General features: G+C 42.7%; 1 protein-coding gene across 4 annotated transcripts in view; it reads left to right on the top strand.

The window, feature by feature from the left end:
• SIK3 (SIK family kinase 3) overlaps positions 1 to 17912 on the top strand; it is a 131889-nt gene that overhangs the window by 79582 nt on the left and 34395 nt on the right. For all 4 annotated transcript variants that reach the window (XM_067565945.1, XM_067565938.1, XM_067565953.1 and 1 more), the window contains exons 4-6: positions 7069 to 7230; positions 12909 to 13033; positions 14060 to 14183. In XM_067565945.1, coding sequence (XP_067422046.1) covers positions 7069 to 7230; positions 12909 to 13033; positions 14060 to 14183 — 411 coding nt within the window. The remainder of the gene's footprint in view (positions 1 to 7068; positions 7231 to 12908; positions 13034 to 14059; positions 14184 to 17912) is intronic.

The following is a 17912-nucleotide window of genomic DNA, read 5'->3' as shown; positions in this document are numbered from 1 at the left end:
AGGGGAAAGGAGGAAAACTTAAATGAAGAACAGTACAGTCAAACGAGAGGAAAAATAACTAAAGAGTCTCTAAGTAATTTAAGAAATACATTAGAAAAACACTTAAAAAGCTGTGAGAAAGATAAAGCAAAAATTAAACATGCAGGAAATAAGCTATAATAAAATGTAAAATGTAATTGAAGAGAAACAGACAAGAAATAAAGAGGAAGTGAGCTGTAGTGGAAGTAAATAGTAAGGACTGTAAAACAAATGGCCCAGATGGTGTGTTAAGGTATAAAAGGTGAAGTGACAGGAATAGGGAGATTGTTAGAGAGAAAAGGGACTATAAGACAAAGGAGCGGAAGGATAATTGTACCATTAAGAAGTCAACACACTGGATCAAAGAATGCATGTCTCTAAGCTGGAACTCAAAACAGTAAACAGAAATTGCACAAGAGATTGCTCAAGACATAACTAAATATCCTAAGAGCTTTTCTAGTCCATCCCCTGTTTGCAATCACAGTTCAGTGTTTGTTTGCAACTAGGTTTGCAATCACAGTTCAGAGAGGTTTTCTCTTCTCTGTTGCTGTCTGAAAGACCAACCAACAAAACAGGAAATGAAGGGGCTGTGCAGGAGAGAGGATGAAACTGACTACTCAAAGTGCTGTCCAATGGATAGAGTATGCAACCAGGTGAGGGCGGGGGGAGTATTTCCACCCCTAATCTTAATTGAAAGGCATCTTGGCTGATGATGTAACAGTAATATGTGCCCCCAAAAGTGATTTTTACTTTAGTGGAGTCCGTGCAGTGGTGGTTTGGACTTTCAAGGGAAAAACTCTTTGAGACAGTGTGGTCAGCAAGCAGGGAGTTGAACTGGGCATGAGGAGGCTTGTGTTCTCTTTGTGGCCCTGGCACCAAACTGCTATGTGACCTCGGGCGAGTCACGTGACCTCTGTGCCCTTGTCTCACCACCTGTCTTGTGTGTCTCTGGTCTGTTGGATCATGAGCACTGTGGGGCAGGGGCTTTAGGTGCTACCATGATACAAATAATGCATAATAATAATATAGATTAATAATAAAAGTTGAATGAAATGAAGATGACTTTCCTGATGTTCCAGTCACTGGTGGGGGTATGCTGGAAGGGTTTGGCTACAAGGTGAGGTTCTAAGACCTTTTTATCACAGGCAGGAGTGCTGGAACAGTGGGGCTGGAGCAGCTACCAGTCCCTCCCCATCCCAGGGATGTTTAGCAGCAGTCAGGGACAGGTCATGGCTTCTGTGAATTTTTGTTTATTGCCCGTAACCTGTCCCTGACTGTTACTGAAAATACCCTTAACAGAATCGTAACCTGAGTCATGCACAAGGAATGCATCATGGAACCAGGGATGGAATCTGCTGAGAACCAGTCCTTGCTTTATGCCTTTTCCCTTTGGGCCTGAGCCTGCTTCTGTCTAAATCAGCAGGAGCAGGCTTGGTCTCTTGTATTAATCTGTGGAGGGCAATGATTTACCCTTTTAGAAAAGAACCTGAAACAGAGGCATATATATCGTTTTCTGTATAGAAGACGGCACTTGAGGATAACCTTGAATGCATGGCATTCAGCAGCAAGGGCCTGTGCTTCTGGATTTGATGCACTTGGGACTAAGGTGTCTGTGCCCCAGTTCAGCGTTCAGGCCATCTGTGACTTGCCTTGCACAAGAGATGTTCTGCAGACTAAGCTAGTAATGATTAATTTCTGAATACTGTTGCCCTCAGTGGTATGTGAAGTATTCTGTAGCTTCATTGTTTTTATCCTTCTAGAGCTGGTGCAAAAATATCAGCATTTCTGCTAAATGCAGTGCCTACATGCAAAGCTCAGGGATGGGCCTCCACTTAGGCTTTCTTCATTAGAAGTGAAATTTCACATCTACGTTTAAAGGAATTTTTGCAGTCTAACGAAGCAGTATGCTCTAAAAGAGGAGACAATGCTGTATGTGCAGACAGTCTGGGAGAGTTGCATTTGAGAATCAAACTCTGAAGTGTTCATTAAACCAAAAATGTGTGTGTATAGCTGAATGTGGAGGTAGTGATGCCTAAGCCAGCTGAAAAACAAAGGGTTAAAAATGGCAATTGTCATACCAGAAGCTGACCTGAGTGTGGGGCGGTAGGAGACTGCCTCTTATGTAATTCCAAATGCTAGCCCAAAATCTGCTTGTGCTAATAAACTATGCTCTTAAATTACAAGCCATGTCATCCCTGCAGTCTGTTTGTAAGTGGTGGTAGCTGGTTGAAATAATGAAGATTGATTTAAATGGAAAACAAATTTGTTAGAATCTGATTAGAACAGCTGAAATCTGTAGAAATGGAAGTCCTGAAGTGGCAGTTGCTTTGTAGGTTGTGAAATGTGGTTTTAACAATGATCCAAGTACAGTTTTTATTCTTACATGTTTTCATCCTCATTTGTATTTGAATCTGGATAGAGCCATCCTGGGAACTTTCCAGAAACATTCCTTACTGAATAGTTAGTTTCATTTCTTGCCTTCAGTCCTGATACTTGAGAACCCTTTTAAAATGCACACATGGATTTTCAGTGTTGAGACTCCAGAATCTGGAATTTTGCATTATCAGGTGTGCTTACTACATTTGCAAATGATGTTCCCAATCCTGCCAAGACTGAAGCACATAAGTGACTTGCTTTGTTTGGGACATGATCTCTATAGCCTGCTGAAATCTATGGGAGTGTTTACATTGGACCGGGCCCCATTTGTCAATGTGACGACTCACATGAGTAAAGAACTTACTGCAAAGCACAGTGCTTACTGGGATCTGTTGGAACTACTTGAGGTAATAAGCAGTGCCCTTGGTAGGAAATGTTTACAGGGTCACATTGTAATAGGGGTTGTATCCCCTTCCAAGAGGCCACTGCAGATTTGCTTACTACATAAATGGCTGTGGGAATAAATAAAACTTAATTGGCAAGTTTTTTGGGAAAAATTAGTCAAACTCTATCCAACTGCATTAGAAATCAGAAGAAATGAATTACCCTTCATCAGAAGCAAGTAGAAGTGTTTTGATGTATCTTAGTAATTAGTATTTATTGCAAGACAACTATGTCTCTGGTATTTTAATTAATGGGTGGTTTGGCAAAGCAGCCACCTGATGGGAAACCATCAGAAGTGTTTTATTTTTATTCTCAAAAATGGACATCTCTTTCAAGCACTCTAATTAATGCAGTTTATGGAGTAAAATATATTGAAGCAATCAGACCTTGGGTTTGGGGCGTTTTGAGTTCAAATCAGCAACCCAGTTAGAGTAAATGGCCTTTCGAACCAGGGGAGGATGTGATGTTTAGCCTTCATTTATTACATTTCTTCGCAGCTTACATTCTTAAAGCATCATTACAAGGGGCCAGTGCCTTCTCTGTCTGCTTTCAAAGATCGTGTGATTCTAGCTGGCCTCCTAGTGTTGTTAGTTAATACTCATGCCTTCCTCATGGGGGGGCGAGGAAGGTGTAGAGCATTCCAGTAGCCTATCCCGCTTTCTTTCTGAACTTCTCGAGGCATCTAAGCATTAACAGTTATGTGCTCTCTGCAGTATGCAGAGAAAGGGTAAGAAGAACAAGTATTCCTGGGTTGGTTTGGTGTGTTGGTTAATCTGTTCTGTGACGTTATTTTAGCTCCACTATGGCGCAGAGTACTGTGTAATTAACTGGGAGGATATGAAAGATAACAGGCATGTCCATAACTCTCTTTCAAATTGCTTTGAGCCAAGAAAGTTACAAGTTAAAGCTCAAGTTCAGCTAGTGAATGAACTGCCCAAATGCCTCCGAATTTGAGGCAGCAGCTTGTTTTCAGTAGGTGCCATGAACTGTGCGCCACTTACTGTTGTTAATTTACCGTAGCTTTTTCACATCTCAAGCAGTGGCTATCTTCCAGTTTTTAAAACTGATCCATATCTGAAAGCTATGAAATAAATGCCCTGCTGTATAGTCTCTCCTGAGAAGGGCCCAACTTCGGGTAATGGTTTAGAGCTTTGTATGGAGTTGCTCTTCCCATTTGTTAGGGAAACATGGCAACTTATAAATATTGGGATATTTGGGGTAGTGTGCCTTAAATCAGGATTCCTCACGCTTTTTCATAGCGTGGTCTCCATCTTAACAGTCTTGTGGGAAACGCTTCCAACCCCATTTGCAAATCATGCAACATGTAGGGTGGTTCCTTACAGAGCAAAGAAATATTAGGAAACTGCTTAGTTATTTCTAATAATTCTGGTGGTGGCTTTGGCTCTTGGTTCCTCTCTGTCTCTTTAATTATCTAGATGATCATGGAATGCTTTAGTAGAAGATAGAAGCAAGGAGGTTGAGCCAGCATAGTATGACCTGCCAGTTGTTCAGGCTGTCCCCAAGTGCTCTGTGGACACTGAGTGATCAGTGGATCACAGACTGAGAACCACTGCTGCAATAAATTAGAGAGGGAGATTTTGAATGCTACTTTGCTCAGCCACAGCCTCAAGAAAATCTCTTACACTCTTGGGAGATGCTTACCCGTGACAGAGACAAACACCTACAGGATCTCCATAAAACATTCTTAAAATTACAATAGCCACCTGGAGAGGTGAAGAAACAAATGGACAGAGCCGGACGGGTACCCAGAAGTCACCTACTACAGGACAGACTCAACAAAGAAAATAACAGAACACCACTGGCCGTCACCTACAGCCCCCAACTAAAATCTCTCCAACACATCATTAAGGATCTACAACCTATCCTAGCAGATAATCCCTCACTCGCTTAAGCTGTGGGAGGCAGGCCTATCCTTGCTTACAGACAGCCCCCCCAACCTGAAGCAAATACTCACCAGCAACCGTACACCATATAAGAAGATCACTAACCCAGGAACATACCCCTGCAACAAACCCCGTTGCCAGCTCCGGCCACACATCGACTCTAGTGACACCATCACAGGTCCTCATCATCAGCCACACCATCAGGAGCTCATTGACTTGCATATCTATTAATGTGATATATGCCATCATGTGCCGGCAATGCCCCTCTGCCATGTACATTGGCCAAACCGGACTGTCACTATGCAAAAGAATAAATGGACACAAATCAGACATAAAAAATGGTAACATCCATAAACCAGTCAGAGAGCACTTCAATCTCCCAGGGCACTCTGTAAATGACTTGAAAGTTGCCATACTTCTACAAAAAGCTTCAAAAACAGACTTCAGCGAGAAACTGCAGAGCTGGAACTCATATCAAACTTGACACAATCAAACTGGATCTGAATATGGGCTTGGAATGGTTATCTCATTACAAGAAGTAATTGTCACTGTTCACACATTCTCACCTCCTAATCAATGGTTGTGAATAGGCCTCAACTACTCTAACTGAATGGACTTATCTTATACCTAACTTCCCCATTGTTGTTCCTTAACCTTAGGTGTATATATAAACCCCCAATCTGATTTCTATTCCTTACATCTGACAAAGTGGGTTACAGCCCACGAAAGCTTATGCCTGCAGAAATTAAATTTGTTAGTCTTTAAAGTGCTACAGAACTCTCATTGTTTTTACCCTTGACAGTTTCAATTGCCTACTATGATCTAGCTGCTTTTTCCCATCTCATTTTCCACCTTTCCTTCCCTCATGCACGCTTGCAGAGAAGCATCAGCTTGTGGCTATTTGAGGATAGTACTTGGCTAGGCCTGTGGATTTGGGTTTGCATTTCTGCCAGTTGAAATTCTCTCCAAAACTGAGACCCTAAGTAGTTTGACACAATTCCTATTGGGATGAATCCTGTCTTTTAAAGTTTTCTTTGTTGTATGGTTCTTTAACTGTAAAGTATATTGATTTAGTTTAGCTTGCAATTTGCCACCTCCCATTGTGATTTTATACGCAAAGTACGGTCAAGTTGGTTCAGTATTTGGATGAGACATTTCCAAGAACAAGCCCAGCTTCAGCAAATGTAACATTTTAAGTGAAATTCTTTTTTTGTTTAAATTAAAGTTATATTGCAACAAAATGTCGTAAGGTACCCAGACTTCTTCCAGGAGTAGTATTTTATCCATCTTTTACAATGAAGAATTAGTTATGCAGAAAGTATCACTCCATTACACTTGTGCAGATACATAAAAACATGAATGTCACTTATTGAAACAGCAAACTCCCAGAAATTTGAAGACGCATTTAAGGCACAGGGTGATTAAATTCCTGGATACACATTTTAAAATGTTCCTCACTTTAGGAAGTGATGTAGTGTTGCAAAAATGAAATACATTTGGGTATACATTATGGAGTTGTACTCCTATTCTTACTCTGCATTGCAGGGTTTAGTCACCAGAATCCTATTGATAAAATATGAGCCTTTTATATTGTAGGAACATGGGTCTGATCAAGTCTGGCAATTCCTAAGGGCCATCTAGTTCAGAATCCTGTCTCTGACTCTGGCCAGCACCTGATGGTTCAGTAGGGAGATGTGGGATAGTCTGCCCCTGCCATATCAGATGGTATCCGGGTCTCTAATAGAGATGGATTGAGCCTTGAGCAGGAGGTTTAATACTACTTCCAAAATGTATTTTTACTTGTGCAGCTGAGTGTAGTTCTTCTCTAAATGCAGACCAGTCTCAAGTCTTATAACACTTCTCTTGACTTGCAGGCAGCATGAGTTATTGTCGTAGTGACACCGTTTATTAGCCCTTTCCTAACATAGCTTCCAGTCGTGCACCCGTTGATGTCAGGAGGACCCAGAAGTAGGCTCAACCACTTGCTGAGTGGTTTCTTACTTTCACCCTCTGATGAATGTGTGTGTGAAAGTGCAGGTATTACAGTCTTTAGTTCTGAGTATTCTCTGTCCCATGGCAAACGTGTCCGTGGTAACTGAAAAGTGCTCTTTTATCCTCCAAGTGAGTTTAAGCACACTCTAGTAACATAAGCATTAATTCGAATGAAGCTTGTACCTATTCTTAATGGAGGGAGAATGTCGTCGTGAAATACTGTTAGTTTTATTTTTCTCCCTTTACATCTCTTGTTATCAGTACACCAGATGTCCATTTCCTGGCTGTCTTTCCTGTGTCAATAACCACTTGTTCTATTCTTGGTCCCCTACAGATCACCTGGTAGCCCATGGACGGATGGCTGAGAAAGAAGCTCGGAGAAAGTTCAAGCAGATTGTAGCTGCTGTCCACTTTTGTCATTGTTGTAACATAGTTCACAGAGACTTGAAGGCAGAGAACCTGCTGCTGGATGCTAACCTTAACATCAAAATAGCAGGTGAGGTGGGGCTAGTGGTGGTGGAGGAAGGCAACCACTTTTACAAGCTAATAAATGGAGGCACTTGCTGATTAAGCTACTCAGCACGAAGGAAGCACAGTTCAGGTAAAGGAAATTTAGGATTTCTGCATGGCCCAGAGCCAGCAAATGACAAATTATGGAGTGATGATTTATATGCCCTTTCATGCAGCTAAAGACTGGGCTTTTACTCTGTAGGCAGTCCTGATGTTACGAAAGCTCTGATGTTCCAATGCCCTTTCCAATGGGCTAGAGAAAACTAGAGATTGACTTTGCTCTCAGTGTAGCGTTTCTCTGAAGTGGGGCAGGGAGTGTGGAAAAATAAGGATCACAAAGTTTAGGGATAGAAAGCTGAGAGAAAATAAAGAAATTTTGATCCATTGCATTCTCTTTGTGCGGAAGAGAGAAAATAACCGCAATAGTTTCTTAGCAGTGTATGAAGAATGGAGTGGAAAGCTGAAGATAATACAACACGGCCATGTATGCGTTTCCAGCAACGGGCTCATTGCACAATGATAGGAGCTTCTATCGTTCTGGCATGTGCCAATAATTCCTGGTGGGATGGATGGATATTTTTCAGCTAACTTGCCTTCCCGTAAAGCCCCCGTTTCAGACACTTTCTAAACTGTTGCCACACAGACCTCCATGTCTGTATTGCTTTCTAGTGTGAAAATGTGTCTCATCTGTCCAGCTCCGCAGACCTTGCGAGCAGAGTGGCTGAACTTGGTCTATGTGGCCTAAACTCTCTCTAGGCTTAGATCAGGATACACCAACTAGTCCTTAATGTGAGTTAGATACATATGAATGGGGAATGTCTGCTCGAAACAAACGTAGATCTTGTATCACTTTGGCCACCACACCATACAGGCTATCCCTTTGGGATGCCTAATAGCTATCCATTTAATTCCATTGAGGCATGGATCCCAGCAAACACCAAAGCTGTGGAAAGGACTCCATGCTGTCTGATTAAATAGGCTTCCATGGAGAGCGCCTCTGCTTCATCTTTCTCCTAGCCCAGTGGCAGGAGTGTAATGCTAAGAGTTGCTCCTGTGGTGGCACATATGATTCATGTCCTCTGTGAATGATTCCTTTCTCTGCCTCCCTATATATTTATGTTTCCCCTCTATAATGTGTGTGTGCATTTTCCTTTGCAATATCTAGGTGAATATCCATATTGTAGTACCTGGCAGAGCTGAAATAGTGAAAGGTTTGTCAGCATTTTAATTATAGAACCCCTTTTAGAAGGATTTATAACTTGACTCAAACTTGCTTCAGGCTGTGACTTGGCACAGAACTACTCAGTCTGGGAGCAATTTTAATACTGACCTGATGCAGCTAAGTTTAGGAACTTTTTAGTGAGCCAACATCTTGATGTACGTTTTCTAGGTTTAAATTAAAATCTTTTGCTCACAACTCTGGCAGAGGAATTTAACTTTCTTTAAAAATACGTTGTTCCTAGTCGTCTTGCTTCTCATTATTTAGAATTCAGATTATCTTAGAGCAGGCAGTGGCACATGAGTGATGGGCTGATGGAAACCGAAAGGTGAACAGCCCAAACCTGAGCAGTTCTGTGACCTAGTACATAAGTCACAATGCTTGGAGCAGGGAGCCGGCCTCAGCCCTGCAGGACAGGAAGTTCTGCTCCTGTGCTGGGCTCATGTTCCAACACTCCTCTGGTGACCTTTCCATGACTACACATTTTTCCCCCCACACGCCTGCCATGAAATTAACTAAAAATTTGCATGACAAAATCGTAGCCTTATTTATGACTAATGTCTACCGTATGCAAATACACTTATGAACAATTTTAGGCCTGGTCTCTTATGATGAGTGGGAAAAATTTCTGCATGTACAATTCTTTTTAAAAAGCTCTTCAGCAAAAACTCCGGCAGAATCTGGAATGTGGCTGAATTCCCTGAAGAAATGTCCATAGGAACATGCTGACAAGTTATGTGAACGTTGGAAAATTGTGGAAACTTTTTTTTTTTTAACCTAAGGAAGCTGGAAACTATTCTCCTTTCCAGGCTCCGCTCCCAGAACGGTTCTAGAAGAGAGTTCCCACCCATGTGGTGGTGGTGTTTTACTTGGCAGAAAGACTTGGTAGTGATTTGAAGAACAGCCTGGAAAAGCTGATTTATAGTACAGGATTTTCCAAGTATTTAGTTTTGTCCCTAGACCCCATCAATTATAATTTGACACCAGTGATTCCATTATGTCAAGAGAAAGAAGTGGTAGCAGCTGATCTTTCTTTCATGCAGGACCCCCCAGAATAAATACTTGGGAAATCCATAGAACTGTACAGATAGGATGAAGGATAAGCAGAACCTTACTTCTAAACCCTTTAATAATCTCTACATTAAAAACCTCTTCACTGTGAGGCAGATGATATTACTTCTAAAGCTGCTTTCAACAGAGCGTTTCAAAGGGCTCCCCAAGCCCCATGTGGTAGGTCTGTTCTTTCTGCATTTCACAGTCTGGGACTGAGCACAGAAATCTTAAGTGACCTACCCAGGGACATAGAGAATCAGTGGCAGAGCTGGAAATGGACCCTAGAAATCCTGATTCCCAGTCCCATGCTCTGAGCACCTGGTTACCCTGCCCTGTCCTAGTATATAAGATGAAAAGAAAGCAAATGGTGATACTTTGTATAGTTCCTTTTGTGCTCCATGCATAGCTCTGTGGGAAGCAGTGTGCTGTGACACGATGAATAATGGCAATGTGCATTATGTCTGATCTTTAGTATTATGTACAAAGCAATCTCCAGCTTCTGCAGTTTTAACAGGAACTTGCCAATCACCTGTTGGAGGGTAATGGGAAACTCCCAAATCCCTGCCAGTGTGTACGTCCCAGTGAGCTCCTACTGCTGTATAATGGGATTTCATATGTAGCTTTCACTGGTTTTTTTTATGGTTAAATATTGGTAACTGCGATGCTATTAAGTAACTGCCATTTAGTAAAATGCAGTAGTAATGCCTGGAAGTTGGCAGTGCTGCTATTCTCATTTACAGGCGAACAGAAAACACGTTTGTAAGCCTGCAAATGTTATTTGTGCCTTGCTGCCTAGCTTGCTGCTTCTGATGGAGGGTTTTTCTCCAGTGCATCTTCTCAAAGGCTGAGAGTCAGTAGTTCTTGGCACTGTGCTTCTCTTTGCTTGCAGTCAGAAAGTTCAGCCAGGGGTTGAGATGCTTGATAAACACCAGGGCCTTCCTGGGTGCCAGTTTGAGAAGAGGATCTTATCTGGAAGGCCATCACTTAACAAGAATGCATCCTCAACCTCTTCCACCTTCTGAAGGCAAAAGCCAGTTATTGTACAGATGTTAATGTCCCCTTCTGGTTTTAGTTCAAGTGCTCTATGGAAATAAATAGCTAGAATATACAACATCTAGTCCATCTTGGAATTCCTCCTCCTAGTCTATTGCAGGGCTTCTACTGCACTGCCAGCCACTGGATTAGTTAACTTCTGTCGATTCAAACAGTGAAAAGGGCTTTTCTAAGACTTCTTCTCCCAGCTGCTGAGCCTACATTCAGTCCTAACCAGGTGTAAGACTGCTCTCTATGGGTTTTTCCTTTTCTTCTGTTTTGTGGACGGAGTCCTGGTTGTGCTTTGGTGGGTGGGTCTGTCAGCCAACAGGTATTTTTTTAGACTGTGGCAGTGCTCATAGACTCTAAGTATGTTTGTTTAAAAGCAGAGTTTTGCTTTTTCCTCCTTACTCCATTCAGCTTTAAGAAGACCGTTTCTTCCCCACACTTGACCACAGTTCATTAAGCACAGGCGGGTTCTGGAAAACCATTTCCAGCCATTCAGCAGGACTTTGTATCAAAGAGAGCCATCTGATTAGTTCACTGTAGATCTGAAAGGCATGAAACATTGTGGGGTCTGAAATGCTGTGCAAAGAGGAAGTTCTTCAAAGTGAGTTATTTTCCCCTCTGAAGCCCAGCCACAATGCAAAATGAACACGGGTGCTCCTATGCTTCGCTGTTTGCCTTACCTCCGTGTCTGGTTTGAGAGTCCTGAAACATTTCTCCTGTTTGTTGTACTGGTAATTTTGGTTCAAGAGTAATCAGCTAACGCCAGCAACCATGAGCTGTCTGATTATGCTGTTGAAGCAAGGAGACATTTATATTGTTTTAGTCCCAATTACATGTGTGGGACTACATCCTTGGTAGAAGTCATGGTTAGGATCACTGTTTCTACAATATCTGATGTAGGTGTTCAACCAGGAACAAAGCTATTTAAAGCCACCTACATTTATGCTAGACATGCGTTATTCCACAAGTGTTTCTTCTGCGAAACTAGATGCTCTGATTTAAGATGTCTTTGGAAAAAAATGGTATTGAAAATGGATTGTGAGCAGATCGATGCAGGCTTTTAAAATCTGCCCCCTGTACTGGGTGGAGTACTGAAATAGCTGATGCTCTGAGATGTTCATTCCTACGGCTTGTGTCTGAGTTTTTCCACGTCTTTGAGTTCTGCACTCACCCATCACTCACATACACAGCTCAGTCTTTTTTATACATACCAATAGCTTGTGTGTGTCACACAGGCAATGTGCATGTTATGCACGCAGGCTGAGATTGTCAGAGGACCTGAGGCTGTTAGAGCTGAGCTTCCAAGGCCCTTTTGACAATCCCAGCCATGATGGTTTTCTAAAACATTCACAGCTTGGACTTGGTTCTATTCTGGTTCTTTGCCATTGAGTTTTTCAAGATGAGCGCTGTAGTTTGTGGTGGAGATGATAGATTTGCTCATGTTTTTAACTTGCGGGGAGGTTTGGTTAAGTTCTGCCTTTAACGTTTTTTGACACAGGAGCTGTGTTTTTATTGCTTGTCTTGTTCTTTCATTTCCTACCAATCACCTTCCCATTGTTTCTACCCCCAGATTCTCAAGCTTCAAAGAGCTCACTATTCCTTCACGCTGACCTGGTAGAACTATCTCTACCCTAAGAGGATGTGGTTTTCTAGCCGAAGTATCCTGGGGTCCCATAAAGCCCTGACACTGACACTACACAATGCTTCCTTATTCCATCCACTGCCACAAGCAATTTTGTGGCACGTCAAAACTAGCTGATGGTGTAACCAGGCAGCCCATTAATCCATTATATTAGAGCCACAATCTGAACAGTGAAGGTGCATCATCCACTCCTTAGAATATGCTAATGGTTCCCAAGAATGATCTAAAGCTCTTTGGAACACATTGCCTTCCTGCAGAACGTTAGGCTTACAGAACCAAACCACCTCAGCTTGCTCAAAATGTCAGCTAACAACCGAGGTTTCAGCACATGCCCATTCATTTGAAAAAAGACCTTGCATTTAAGCTTGATTGCGCATGGTTTGTTGTTAAAAGGTGCAGCCTACTTAGACTTTTAGGCGTTCGTGCTTGCCTGGCAGTTGGAATTCAGTGACTTGCCAAATGTCCCACTGTAAGCATAAGAGCACATTTCAAAGGTTTGCAGAGGACCAGAGAAACTATAGTGCAGCTCTTTCTGTCTCACGTTTCCCTATCTTGGATCCAAGTGGCAGTCCGCCCTTGTGGGATTGCAGGTGACTTCACTGGACTGTACCTCTCAGCAGTTTGCTTACACAAACACCATCTGATGCTTACAGCAGTTGGAATGGAACATCTACTCCTAGTTTAATCAAGTATCTCATTGTTCTTTCAGATTTTGGGTTCAGTAACATCTTCACACCTGGACAGCTGCTTAAAACCTGGTGTGGGAGTCCCCCCTATGCTGCCCCAGAGCTCTTTGAAGGGAAGGAATATGATGGGCCGAAGGTTGACATTTGGGTATGTAGTGAACATATCTGTATTTTGCTTTGATCTTGTCTCCCTGCTCTGTTACACGTGGCTTTACTTCCAAAGCATTGAATATACTTCTGGTAGGAAGGACCCGTTTATGGAAATAGTGTTGTTCAAAGAAATATAACTTTTTATTCCAGCTATTAAATTGCATGTTTCTTGTTATAAGGCTCTGTACTTAATATTTTAGGGGTTGTCTGGAAATACACATGCATTTTGCTTTGGTCTTAAGAGTTAGATTCCCTTAATATTTAACAAGCTGAATGGGCAACTTCTCACTGGTACATGGTTTGACCTGGTGTGGTTATTTGTAGCAAGAAAAGATCATATCCCTCAAAACGGATCAGTTAAAAGGGCACAATCAAGCAAAAGGCCAAAATAAGGTTAGCATCTGCTTTCCCATCCCACGTCAGTGAAGTAGTTTGAAACAGTCCCCTTACAGGTGTTAGCTCTGGTAACAGCTCTGCAAAAGCAGGGCTACGTGAGCCTTAGGATCCTGGTTCAAAACTGGGCATGCAGTTTGTTGCCATTCTAGTGTGGCTGTGCAGCTCCTGCCATGCCTCTGTTTTCCTGGCCAGATCTTCTGCATGCTTTAAGACGGGATCTAGGAGGCATGAGTTGAGCTCTGTGCGCTCCATGTGAACTTAAAGTTGCTACAGAGCCATAAATGAATTTGACAAACGGTTGTTCTGTTGAACCTACTGGATTTACACTAGGAAGGAAAGTTGCCCAAAGTCGCCTGTTACGGTGATGGAGGGCTGCCCAGATAGAGGGCTGGGATTTTAGGATCGTTGCAGCCTTTTTGAGCAAACCTGTCTCAGGCTTATCATTTGAACAGATGTCTTTGGGAGGTTGAGTTAGGGTCAGTTTGGGGCTTTTAAACCGTGACCGTATCCTTTCTCATTGGGTTAGCATTTTTCCAAAAGCTACACCTTGCTACTGTTCCCTGCAGGCGCCAGAGCCTCTCATGTCCCCTTTGACGTTACTAATGTGTGCTCTTTGTTTTGAATGCAGAGTCTCGGTGTGGTCCTGTATGTGCTGGTCTGTGGTGCTCTGCCTTTTGATGGGAGTACGTTGCAGAATCTGCGGGCAAGGGTGCTTAGTGGGAAATTTCGCATTCCATTTTTTATGTCCACAGGTAAGGCCAGATTTGTTTGCACTGAGGTTTCTGAAACTCTTCGTTAGTAGGCTGTCCAAGGCTACATGCTCTGAGTGTCTTTGGAACAGTTGAACTTCAATACCAGCTCGCTGAATTTATTTATTTGGTTTTTATCTTCAGATAAATGACATTTCTACCCATCAAGTAGCTGTATGGGTTGAACAGTTACGTCTAACATGTAAGCTGTATTGAATTCTGAATGCCTGAGAACTTCTAAATCAATTTTCTTTTGAAAATTTCAACTCCCATATACCTAACCTTGTATATCATAGACTGCTATCAATACATGTCTAAAATGTTAGTGAGGGCAGATTTGTACTAGCTCTTGGAAGGTGGAAAGACTGAAAACATATACCAGGTCCTAGGAATACGGAACCTTTTATCATTTTTCCCTAAGGCGAGAATTTTGCAGGCACTCTGGTAAGTACTGTTAATGACCCTGATTTTGTTTTTGTTTTCTGTGAGACCCCCCCTTGGGTACATGTCTACTTTCTGGACACCAGCACACGGGCTGCTGGAATAGAGCACATGTAGGCTTAAGAGAGAAATTCTCCTGAAAGATTAGCTTGATTCCATTTAAAATAAAAACAAGTTCTTGCTGGAACTTGCTGAGTGTGTTGGGTCTCCTTGTTTACAGCTCTGTGAGCAGAGAGACCTGCTTTTCTGATGGCTATTCACTGAGCAGCTTGATTCTTCTAGTGTCATTCTTTGAGGGTAGGTTAGTAGTCAAACATAGTGTAGGGCTAGTCCAGAGCCACATTGCCATACAGGCTGAGCTGCATTTCATTCCTACCTGGTAATGATCCTTCAAGAACTGAACAGATGCCCCTTCTGGGCTAGTGTAAGGCAGCGCATTGCAACCTCACCTGTCAATGTGTTAACGGGCTCCAGTCTCTATCTTTATGCTCAAACTCTAAACGTTTAAAAGTCAATTGGATCTAATTAAATATGCTGCTGACTTTATGTATATGCCAATATAGCTATTGGGAACCAGGAGATATCTGTAAAGTGATCTTCACTTCCTTTGCCAAGTGGTGGGAGGCTGCAGGGATTTAAAAAAAAAAAATTAACTTCCTGGCTAGGTGGATGGGACTGAAGTGCTGAGCAGGAGTTTTCAGATAGTTTTCCTTCTCCTCCTTTCCCCCCAGCTGTCTCTGCACACAGACACAGACCCGAGACTAGTTGTGTGAAACTGCAGTATCCTGCCTCCAGCTAGGACAGTGCTATGCGCAGCCTTCTTCAAAGACGGCTGCTAATGTACGACACTCTTGTGCACAACTCCCATCTGTCTCAGGACTGGCCTTGTCTGATTCACTGTAACTGCATTTCAGTGACACACAGGCCATGCTGGGGCCTGGCTCGCAAGAGGCTGAAATAACCCTGGCATAGTGAAAGCTGGGGGAGTGTAGTGCTTCTGCTGGATTATGTCCAGAGCTGCCAGTTGTCTTAGCAAGTCTGCAAGATAGAGTGTCTAAGTGAGTCTTTCACGTACATCAGCCCTGTAATGGTATTTGTACAGCACGCAGATCACTTCGACATGAGTTTTCATTATTAATAAGCAGTGCTTCCTTAATAAAGCTGTGGCATTTAGTGATGTTAATTTAGGATTGAATGTTCCTTCTCAAAGACGCCCTCAAGAGACCTCTTTGCAGATTACCACAATTCTGTCTGCCGTAAATTCTTAATGTTAGTTGCTCTGAGTGCATTTTAAGTATTTTGTTTTTAATGTATGTCATCTTGAGGTCACTCCTGATCTTCCCACGGTACCAGACAGGACATAAAAACACTGAAGTGCTATTCTGTCTTCACCTTGACAGGGCATGCCTAGTTCACATTAGTGACTGTCTCAAATACACTTGACTCAAGTACCAGAGGAGTCATTTGGATACACAGTGGGGAGAAAAAAAAGGAAAAGAAATGCAAACTTCCTGCACACTCTGAATCTTTCTCTTAGAAGCATGACCAAAATACTTTGAAGGCCAAGTGGGTTAATTAAGAACATAAGAACGGCCACACTGGGTCAGACCAATGGTCCATCTAGCTCTGTATCCTCTCTTCCAACAGTGGCCAATGCCAGGTGCTTCAGAGGGAATGAACTGAACAGGTAATCATCAAGTGATCCATCCCCTGTCACCCATTATCAGCTTCTGGCAGACAGCAATCCCTGCCCACCCTGGCTAATAGCCATTGATGGGCCTATTCTCCATGAATTTAGCTAGGTTTTTTTTGAACCCCATTATAATTCACCAGGCTTTCATCTTTGGGAACCTTGGTTCAAAAGGTGAGTTGAGAGGTCTCATCCTATTCTGGTGTGCATATTTGCTTACCTCACATTTTTCCCATGCGGTTTGACACCATTAGCAGTTGCTGCTTACGTGGAACCCAGGACTGCTCAGTCAGAGTTTTGGAGGAGATTAGCACAAATATTTCTGTCCTAAATTGTAGGAAGCTTGTACCATACTTGTCTACAGTACACCTTGCTCAGATTTAATCTCTCTCTCTCTTTCACAAACAGCAGGTTGACCTCAGTTTTTAAGTAGTCACTTAGCTGTGCGTGCACATGTGCGTGCATGCTTCCTTTCTTGTACTTTGTATTTTAGATTTGCTGATACTGAATTGTATTTCCACCAGTCCCCAATTAATGGTCAGATCCATGTTGCAGCTGGGAAACTGTCCCCAACTTTGCATTAATAGAAAAGTGATCTTCACTCCCAAACCTTCCTGTAACAAAGGAAGAGTAGTGCCTTCCTGGCCTGGTAGCTATGCCATTGGGAGCCTCATTTTGCCCTCTTACATGGAAGGTTTGTCAACACAGGGAAGGTATTGTGGAATAAACTAAGGTGTGAATTTAAAGCACAATAGCTATTCTGCACTAGCTCCCATGTGGACACACTTACTCTGCACTGAATGCCTCTGTTGGAGTTAGTTTAGTCCATTGAGGAATTGGATTAAGGGGATTAAGCTAACCCACACAAAGGCATTCTTTGTGTGGAATAAGTGTGTCCACACAGGGAGTTGGTGTGGAGTAAAATCCCTGTGTGGACACTTATTTGCACGGTGGCTTATTGCACAACAGCTTCCTGCTGTAGACAAGCTGAGTGGTAACTTCGTGGTGGTGTTCATTACAAATGTGGGGCCCGAGTCTGCCCCCTAATGTTAGCACCAGAGAATGCAGGTTGGAGAGAGACTTGAAAGTAACATCTCCCTCTCCCCCCTTTGACATTCGCCTTCAGAGAAGCAGGTAAAGCGAGTCCCCTTACTTTGGACATTCATCCTGCAGTTCTGAGCTGTGTTCTGGGCATGGAGAGACTAACATGCATTCAGTCCTATTGTTAATAACAGGGAGAGCTGAGAAACTGGCCAGCAATGAAGCAGGCTTACCCTCGTGGAAAGTTGCAGACTTAATCACGGTTAGTTAAATCTTGGGCAGTTCTTGGGGCACCTGGGGTTAGTGTAAGAGGCAGGGAAAGGGAATGCTATACTCATGCTGCTAGCCAAAGATGGGGAGGAAATGTTTAAGAAACCCACTAATCGCTTGCTGTTTAGTTCCCCTAGAAAGCACTGGACACTCTGGAGATGAGGGCAGTCTCTTTGGGGGAAGTAAGAGCAGCACAGAGAACTGTTTTGACTTTGCTAGTGAAGAGTTCAGCATAGCCTATAACTTACTCGTACCTTAGCTAACCTCAGGTGCCACTGAGGCTTTCTGTG

Source organism: Emydura macquarii, unplaced genomic scaffold, assembly GCF_026122565.2.
Source record: "Emydura macquarii macquarii isolate MOO-44397 ecotype Brisbane River unplaced genomic scaffold, CSIRO-AGI_Emac_v2 contig_312, whole genome shotgun sequence".
NCBI lineage: Eukaryota > Metazoa > Chordata > Testudines > Chelidae > Emydura > Emydura macquarii.
This window is presented reverse-complemented; position numbering and strand designations above follow the sequence as displayed.